At 39.6% G+C, this 10,143-nt stretch overlaps 1 protein-coding gene across 2 annotated transcripts; it reads left to right on the plus strand.

Moving 5' to 3' along the window:
- Nucleotides 1-240: 240 nt before the first annotated feature.
- On the plus strand, nucleotides 241-8,635 carry LOC127425045 (transcription factor 19-like). Of its 2 annotated transcripts, none has more exons than XM_051670664.1 (4): nucleotides 241-353; nucleotides 5,270-5,873; nucleotides 6,047-6,986; nucleotides 7,914-8,635. In XM_051670664.1, the coding sequence occupies exons 2-4, from the start codon at nucleotides 5,585-5,587 to the stop codon at nucleotides 8,245-8,247; spliced, it is 1,563 nt and encodes a 520-aa protein (XP_051526624.1). In that variant the 5' UTR covers nucleotides 241-353; nucleotides 5,270-5,584; the 3' UTR covers nucleotides 8,248-8,635. The 2 variants fall into 2 exon arrangements, with proteins under 2 accessions (XP_051526624.1, XP_051526625.1); XM_051670665.1 differs by having other exon boundaries at nucleotides 242-340.
- Nucleotides 8,636-10,143: the final 1,508 nt, after the last annotated feature.

Consider the following 10,143-nt stretch of genomic DNA (forward strand, 5'->3'; position numbering starts at 1 on the left):
GATTCTGTTATTGTGACTTAATTGACATTAATAGTAATTCATGAATTAAAAAGTATTTTTGTTAAAAGAAAAAAATTAAAAAATTAAAAAACTATTTAAAATAATCTTTTACGAGCGCTTCTCGTTGCTGTGCGACTTCAATTTAACGCCGTGTAAGAATCTCGCGAGATTGACGAGAGAGGGATCCCTTCTAGACATGACCGTCCTGCTTCTGGCGCGCCAAATTTCAAAGCACTTCCTGGGTAGAGAGCACGGCAACATTTACCACGGAGCCGAAATAAAACACAGATGTCACGTTTTACCACAACATATCTTCATATTTCGGCTATGGCATGCGTTTGTAAGTGTTTTTGGTCAGTATGTTCGATGAAACGAAATTGTTGCTAATGTAGAACAATTCATTTCAGGTTGCATTGTGTGAATGTGTTCTCTGTGCTTGGCGACAACCTTATAGAAATAGCACGCTAGCAATCTAGTGCACTGCTTCTTCACAGCCCCTAATTTGCAGCCTAACATCTAACGAAATCTGTAAACAAACATATCTGCTTTTTCTGAAGGCTTTGAATATTTGACACGTTTTTAAACTAGGATTTTCCATTATTTGTATAGGATGTCTATGCTACGTATGGTGTAAATAATAGAGAATATTACTTGGGCAGGTCATGCCGTACAGAAATTTGATACATGGCAATGTAAAACACATAATATATATATATACTGGCGGGCAAAAGTTTGGAATAATGTACAGATTTTGCTGTTTTGGAAGGAAATTGGTACTTTAATTCACCAAAGTGGCATTCAGCTGATCACAAAGTATAGTCAGGACATTACTGATGTAAAAAACAACACCATCACTATTTGAAAAAAGTCATTTTAGATCAAATCTAGACAGGATCCATTTCCAGCAGCCATCACTCCAACACCTTATCCTTGAGCAATCATGCTAAATTGCTAATTTGGTACTAGAAAATCACTTGCCATTATATCAAACACAGTTGAAAGTTATTTGGTTCGTTAAATGAAGCTTAACATTGTCTTTGTGTTTGTTTTTGAGTTGCCACAGTATGCAATAGACTGACATGTCTTAAGGTCAATATTAGGTCAAAAATGGCAAAAAAAGAAACAGCTTTCTCTAGAAACTCGTCAGTCAATCATTGTTTTGAGGAATGAAGGCTATACAATGCTTGAAATTGCCAAAAAACTGAAGATTTCATACAAAGGTGTACACTACAATCTTCAAAGACAAAGGACAACTGGCTCTAACAAGGACAGAAAGAGATGTGGAAGGCCAGATGTACAACTAAACAAGAGGATAAGTACATCAGAGTCTCTAGTTTGAGAAATAGACGCCTCACATGTCCTCAGCTGACAGCTTCATTGAATTCTACCCGCTCAGAGACTCAGGGGTGCAGGCCTTATGGGAAGAATTGCAAAGAAAAAGCCACTTTTGAAACAGAAAAACAAAAAGAAAATGTTAGAGTGGGCAAACAAACACAGACATTGGACAACAGATAATTGGAAAAGAGTGTTATGGATCTTAACTCCACTGAGAGTTTGTGGGATCAGCTGGACTGTAAGGTGCGTGAGAAGTGCCCGACAAGACAATCACATCTATAGCAAGTGCTACAGGAAGTGTGGGGTGAAATGTCACCTGAGTATCTGGACAAACTGACAGCTAGAATGCCAAGGATCTGCAAAGCTTTCATTGCTGCACATGGGGGATTTGTTGATGAGAACTCTTTGAATTAGTGATGATATCGTGTGATATTGCTTAAAAAAAAAAAAAAGAAATCTGCTTTATTTTAAGAATGTGAAATGTCAGAATAATAGTAGAGAGAATGATTTATTTCAGCTTTTATTTCTTTCATCACATTCCCAGTGGGTCAGAAGTTTACATACAGTCCCCATAGTATTTGGAAGCATTGCCTTTAAATTGCTTATTTTGGGTAGCCTTCCACAAGCTTCTCACAAAAAGTTACTGGAATTTTGGCCTATTTCTCCAGAAAGAACTGGTGTAACGGAGTCAGGTTTGTAGGCATCCTTGCTCACACACGCTTTTTCAGTTCTGCCCACAAATTTTATATCGGATTGAGGTCAGGGCTTTGAGATGGCCACTCCAATACCTTGACTTTGTTGTCCTTAAGCCATTTTGCCACAACATTGGAGGGATGCTTGGGGTCATTGTCCATTTGGAAGACCCATTTGCGACCGAGCTTTAACTTCCTGGCTGATGTCTTGATGTTGCTTCAATATATCCACATAATATTCTTTCCTCATGATGTCATCTATTTTGTGAAGAGCACCAGTCCCTCCTGCAGCAAAGCACCCCTACGACATGATAATGCCACCCCCATGCTTCACGGTTGGGATGGTGTTCTTCGGCTTGCAAGCCTCACTCTTTTCCTCCAAACATAACGATGGTCATTTTGGCCAAAAAGTTAAATTTTTTTTCTTCATCAGACCAGAGGATATTTCTCCAAAAAGTAAGATCTTTGTCCCCATGTGCACTTGCAAACTTTAGTCTGGATTTTTTGATATCAGTTTTGGAGCAGTGGCTCCTTCCTTGCTGAGCAGCCTTTCAGGTTATGTCGATATAGGACTCATTTTACTGTGGATATAGATACTTGTCTACCTGTTTCCTCCAGTATCTTCACAAGGTCCTTTACTGTTGTTCTGGGATTGATTTACACTTTTCGCACCAAACTACGTTCATCTCTAGGAGACAGAATGTGTCTCCTCCTTGAGCAGTATGATGGCTGCGTGGTCCCATGGGGTTTATACTTGCGTACTATTGTTTGTACAGATGAGCTTGGTACCTTCAGGCGTTTGGAAATTTCATCCAGACTTGTGGAGGTCCACAATTTTTTTCTGAGGTCTTGGATGATTTATTTTGATTTTCCCATGATGTCAAGCAAAGAGGCACTGAGTTTGAAGGTAGGCCTTAAAATACATCCACAGATACACCTTCAATTTAGTATACATCCTAACAGAAACTAATTGTCTAAAGGCTTGACATCATTTTCTGGAATTTTCCAAGCTGCTTAAAGGCACAGTTAACTTGGTGTATGTAAAATTCTGACCCACTGGAATTGTGATATAGTCAAGTAAATGTGAAACAATCTGTCTGTAAACAATTGTTGGAAAAATTACTCTTGTCATGCACAAAGTAGATTTCCTAAACGACTTGCCAAAACTATAGTTTGCTAATATTAAATCTGTGGAGTGGTGAATGACTTCAACCTAAGTGTATGTAAACTTCTGACTTCAACTGTATATACTGTATATATGTGTGTGTGGGTATGTGTATATATCAGTTGTGCTCAAGAGTTTGCATACCCTTGGAGAATTGGTAATATATGTACCATTTTTAAAGAAAACATGAGTGAGCAGGCAAAACACATTTCTTTTATTTCTTATGGGATTCATATTCAACTGTTGGTTATAACAGAATGTCACAATCATAAAACAAAACATGACAACAAAGAAAAAAAATGAAATGACCCCTGTTCAAAAGTCTGCATACCCTTAGTTCTTAATACTGCGTATTGCCCCCTTTAGCATCAATGACAGCGTGCAGTCTTTTGTAATAGTTGTCTATGAGGCCCCAAATTCTTTCAGGTGGTATAGCTGCCCATTCGTCTTGGCAAAATGCCTCCAGGTCATGCAAAGTCTTTGGTCGTCTTGCATGAACCGCACGTTTGAGATCTCCCCAGAGTGGCTCGATGATATTAAGGTCAGGAGACTGTGATGGCCACTCCAGAACCTTCACCTTTTTCTGCTGTAACCACTGGAGGGTCAACTTGGCCTTGTGCTCAGGGTCATTGTCATGCTGGAAAGTCCAAGAGCGTCCCATGCACAGCTTTTGTTCAGAAGAATGCAAATTGTCTGCCAGTATTTTCTGATAACATGCTGCATTCATCTTGCCATCAATTTTCACTAGATTCCCCGTGCCTTTAGAGCTCACACCCCCCCAAAACATCAGTGAGCCACCACCATGCTTCACAGTGGGGATGGTATTCTTTTCACTATAGGCCTTGTTGATCCCTCTCCAAACAAAGCTCTATTTTGGTCTCATCATTCCAAATTACAGTGTGCCAGAAACTGTGAGGCGTGTCAAGGTGTTGTCGGGCATATTGTAACCGGGCTTTTTTGTGGTATTGGTGCAGTAAAGGCTTCTTTCTGGCAAGTCGACCATGCAGCTAATTTTTGTTCAGGTATCGTCGTATTGTGCTCCTTGAAACAACCACACCGTCTTTTTCCAGAGCAGCATGTATTTCTCCAGAGGTTACCTGTGGGTTTTTCTTTGTATCCCGAACAAAGGCTTGGTATCAAGAGATCCCCGAATTTTCCACTTCTTAATAAGTTATTGAACAGTACTGACTGGCATTTTCAAGGCTTTGGATAACTTTTTATATCCTTTTCCATCTTTATAAAGTTCCATTACCTTGTTACGCAGGTCTTTTGACAGTTCTTTTCTGCTCCTCATGGTTCAGTGTCTAGCCTGCTCAGTGCATCCACATGAGAGCTAACAAACTCATTGAATGTTTATACACAGACACTAATTGCAATTTAAAAAGCCACAGGTGTGGGAAATTAACCTTTATTTGCCATTTAAACCTGTGTATGTCACCTTGTGTGTCTGTAACAAGGCCAAACATTCAAGGGTATGTAAACTTTTGATCAGGGCCATTTGGGTGATTTCTGTTATCATTATGATATAAAAAGGAGCCAAACAACTGTGTGATAATAAATGACTTCATATGATCACTATCCTTAAAGACATCCTTTTTTTATTTTTTTTGTATGATCAGTCATATTTTCAAAATCAATGCCAAAATTTCACAATTTCTGCCAGGGTATGCAAACATTTGAGCACAACTGTGTGTGTGTGTGTGTGTGTGTGTGTGTGTGTGTGTATGTATGTATGTGTGTGTATATATATATATATATATATATATATATATATATATATATATATATATATAAAATATATAAAATGGTATGTATATACAGTATATATCCATATGTATAAACTGTATATGTGTATATACAGTATATAATGTGTAGTTTAGTGTAATTCTTTTCATGTGCATCTTAAAATATGCTTTCATGTAACTGTTTAAAAAGTCTAAAAGTAATTTGTTCATTTTTAGCAGAATCTTGACTTGAATATTTAAAAAAATAAATAAACTATGTAGAAATGCTAAGAATGCCATAAAAGGTTTAATGTTCGTAATGCTATGCTTTTTGTTGTACTCTGTTTTTACAGAATGAAGACCAGCAAGTCACAGCATCTGGACACGGCACTACACATTAACATTTTATAGTCCACTTACCAGTTCTTAAAACCTAGATATTTAGTGCAGCACATTATTGTCATTTTAGTCCCTCCAAATGTTTTAATAATCTTGTAGCTTGATTTTTATTTACTGGGTGTAATTATTTGCATTAGTGCTTTTATGAAGATAATATTCAAAAGACATTTTTAAAGCAAGCATCTTCAGTGGAGGACATTTAGCCCAGTGTTATGTAAGTGGCCAGCTCTGTTGCAGTTTTTCTGCACATTTATTTGTGGAATGTCAAAATGTCGTCAGGAGTCCAGCTGTGTTTTCAGTTGTTAAGGATCGGACTGTCGTCTAATACAAATAATCGTAACGGTCTGACAACTCATTTCCACTGCCGTGACCTGTACACATTCCGGCCAGCACTGGCCCAGTGTGTGTTCCTGCTGGGACGGGCTGCAGAGCTCTGTGACGTCACTCTGGAGTCGACAACTGTGTCCCGTATCCATGCCGAATTGCATGTGGAAAGGAAAACAGAAGCATCTGGAGAAGAGAGCTGGAAAGTCCAAGTTAAGGACCGCAGCAGTTATGGTAGGTGCAATGCCCTATAAAGGGCCGTTACAATTAGTTTTAACAATCAGTTTTATTACTGTTACTATTGGCATTACTATTGTGGTACTTTTCAAAAGAAACCTGTAGAATATCAAAGCACAAAAAAGGTTTTACTGACTTGAAAAGTTCTTGAGTTTCTCTCTGTTCCACAGGCACATGGGTAAATGACATACACCTCCAACAAGGAGTCTTGTGTGAAATCTCTGATGGTGACACACTGACTATTGGTGGCCAATCAGATCGGACCAGCCCAGAATTTTACTTTCTCTTCCAGAAAGTGCTGGTCCACCCACTGGACTTTGACGCCATCACTGTGCCCAAAGCAGGTTCCTTCTCAGTTGATATTAAGAACCGGATCAGAACGTGCTCTGACTGTAAACCAGACCCTGGCCTTGACATTTCAAAACTGTCCATCAACAGAGCCACAGTCATCCTCAACTCCATCGGCAGCCTGAGCAAGATGAACGGAAGCTGCTGGACTTTTAAGAAAAATGAAAAAAACACCAACTTGAACGCAGCCAATTCTCCAGCGTTCACTGCTTTGGCCCCACCCACAACTCCACCCCCTTTCCAAGCTGTTGGGGAGATTTCGTCGAAATCAGTCCCGCCGTCGTCAAAAAGCCGACGCAAGTCAGCCCACACTTTTCTCCTGGAGGATGACAGTTCGGATGATCCTGGAAGTCGTAGAGAAGTGGATGATGGAAGGAGAGGACAGGCGAGGAAAAGACGACGACTTTACAAGTCCGAATCAGAGGTGTTTCAGCCACCTTTCCCCAAACTGGAGCAGAATTGTAGGTCACAGCTTGATATGACAAAACAAAACGGAACTGTTTTCAATGTGGCACCTAATAGGAAGTTCAATCATTTCATGAATATTGGTCACAACAAAGTCAATGGCATCAATTTGACTCCCCTCCACCAGCAGAAGCCGGAATTCTCAGCTCCTGGTAGGAGACAACGGGCAAACAGCTCTCCGATATATACTGGCCTGAGCATGAGAGGTGAGAATTACAACCTGACCTCCCCATCAGCGAGGATGTCCAAGGCAGAGAAAGCGAGGGGACCGATTTCTCGGTTTCAGGCCTCGACTGGGTGAGTGGACTCAGATGCATACATAAAGGATTGCCACGGTCATTGAATGTCTGGAAATATCAGGGATTTTTAAACCTGAATTGTGTATTTTATCAATGTTGAAACATTTTCTTGTATCCCAACTTAATATGCAGAGAGACAACTTAAAGTAATCCATTCATAGGTTGATTCCCTCAAAAAGTGTAAACTGTGACTCTGTGGTGCTATCAAAACATTGCCCTGATAGAGCTTCCTGACCCGCCCAACACAGCAACACTGGCTCAACCAGTTGTGTGAATTTTGGGTGGGACTGCCTCTTTTTTTTTTTTCTCTGACCAGAGTCAAATGGGATAATTGTTTGGGGGAAACCTGTTTTAAAACAGTCAATGTTTAATAATTTTCTATATAGACGAACTGATTTTTACACAATCTTGTACCTTTTGTCTTTTTGTCTGATTTTCAATTAATTTTTTGCTTCAGATTAAAGTTTGTAATGTTGTGATTTCACCTCAGAGCTGGTTTTATTACTCTTTCATGAAGAGTTTCATGAAATCCCTATGGAAAAAAACACTTCCGGAAACAAGACTGAAAAAGTGGGCGGTTAATGTTGCTCTCTATTCCATTTGGTGACACTTTTAGAACAGAAATTACTCACTTCATCTTTAAAATTTATGATTTACAGGCTTAAAGTCATAGAAATTTCTATTGTATATTTTTCTAGTTATGCTCAGCTCTAAAATATTTTTCTTATGAAAAGTAAATCCAGTAAACACGAATAACTAGAAAAATAATGGAAATTAATTGGTGAAAAGCTGTAGGAACCCTATACACACTTCTGTTATATATAGCCTACTTGTCATTTAACGGATGCATTAGGACCAATTTATTGACTTCCTTCAATGACAATCCTGCATTTATTAATGTTCAAATCTGAATCTCTCTCTACAGTAGACGACGTGGGAGACCCAGAAAACACCCACCACCCCGGCCTTCCCTTCCAGCCCCCTCTTCCTCCTCCTCCAGCAGCTCACCCTCCTCCTCCTCATCATCGTCCTCTGAAGATGAAGACGACGAAGATGTAGGGGTCGTGCAGGGCGTTGAGCCGTGTGCAGCAGCACGCTGTTGTTTCCCACAGCAGGACACCGTACAGTGGATCCAGTGTGATGATTGTGATGCCTGGTACCACCTGGACTGCCTGCCGCACGACCGCAACAGAGACTTGCTGGTGCACGACCCAAATGCAGACTTCCACTGTGGCTGCCTCAGAGCCAGAAACTGCTGAGTACAAGAATCAATCAGGATTATCTTGGTCAACTCTCTTGTTTTAGGCTCTATAATAAACCAAATATGCTCAAAGACATTGTTATTATTACAGTAATATTCATGGGGATTGGGAGATCTGTTGCTTCTTGGCATTCACATAGAGAACCACACAATAAAGCTCTGGCAAGAATAAATAACCATCAGTTGTTGATGTTTTCCACACTGGTGCTAATTGTATTGAGTGGGGATTTTAAATTAATTTGGATCCAATTGAGGATGTTGGATTTGCATGGCAGCAGAGCAGGAAAGGTTGCAAGAGCAGATCAACACACTCCAAGCACTAGATGGGTTCTAACAATTTATGTCTACTTTATGATTTATACAGTATATACACCGATCAGCCACAACATTAAAATCACCTGCCTAATATTGTGTAGGTCCCCCTCGTGCCGCCAAAACCGCGCTAACCCGGATCTCAGAATAGCATTCTGAGATACTATTCTTCTCACCATAATTGTACAGATTTGTTATCCGAGTTACTGTAGACTTTGTCAGTTCGAACCAGTCTGGCCATTCTCTGTTGACCTCTCATCAACAAGATGTTTCCTTACACAGAACTGCCGCTCACTGGATGTTTTTGTTTTTGGCACCATTCGGATTAAATTCTAGAGACTGTTGTGCGTGAAAATCCCAGGAGATCAGCAGTTACAGAAATACTCAACCAGCCAGATTTGTGAGTTGTGCTCAAATGTTTGCATACCTTGGCAGAAATTGTGAAATTTTGGCATTGATTTTGAAAATATGACCGATCATACAAAAAAAACTGTCTTTAAGGATAGTGATCATATGAAGTCATTTATTATCACATAGTTGTTTGGCTCCTTTTTAAATCATAATGATAACAGAAATCACCCAAATGGCCCTGATCAAAAGTTTACATACCCTTGAATGTTTGGCCTTGTTACAGACACACAAGGTGACACACACAGGTTTAAATGGCAATTAAAGGTTAATTTCCCACACCTGTGTCTTTTTAAATTGCAATTAGTGTTTGTGTTTAAATATTCAATGAGTTCATTAGCTCTCACGTGGATGCACTGAGCAGGCTAGATACTGAGCCATGGGGAGCAGAAAAGCACTGTCAAAAGACCTGCGTAACAAGGTAATGGAACTTTATAACGATGGAAAAGGATATAAAATGTTATCCAAAGCCTTGAAAATGCCAGTCAGTACTGTTCAGTACTAGATTTTCACACACAACAGTCTCTAGAATTTAATCCGAATGGTGCCAAAAACAAAAACATCCAGTGAGCGGCAGTTCTGTGTAAGGAAACGCCTTGTTGATGAAAGAGGTCAACAGAGAATGGCCAGACTGGTTTGAACTGACAAAGTCTATGGTAACTCAGATAACCACTCTGTACAATTGTGGTGCGAAGAATATCATCTCAAATTGCTATTCTGAGATGCGTGTTGGAGCTGTTTTGGTGGCACGAGGGGGACCTACACAATATTAGGCAGGTGGTTGTAATGTTTTTGCTGATTGGTGTATACAATACAAATGTTAAAGGAATAGTTCACCCAAAAATTTTAATTCTCTCATTTACTCGCCCTCATGCCATCCCATATGTGTATAACTTTGTTCTGCAGAACACAAAGATTTTTAGAAGAATTTCTCAAATCTGTAGGTCCATACAATGCCAGTGAATGGTGACCAAAACTTTGAAACTCCAAAAATTACAAAGGCAGCATAAAAGTATTCGATCTCGTTTAAGCGATCTAATCAGTTTTGGTTGAGAACAGACCAAAATATAACTTCTTTTTCACTGTACATCTCATTGCAGTCTCTAGGCATGATCATGATTTCAAGCTCAATTACACTTCCTTGTGCTTGACACATGCACAGAGAGCTAAATGG

Source organism: Myxocyprinus asiaticus, chromosome 34, assembly GCF_019703515.2.
Source record: "Myxocyprinus asiaticus isolate MX2 ecotype Aquarium Trade chromosome 34, UBuf_Myxa_2, whole genome shotgun sequence".
NCBI lineage: Eukaryota > Metazoa > Chordata > Actinopteri > Cypriniformes > Catostomidae > Myxocyprinus > Myxocyprinus asiaticus.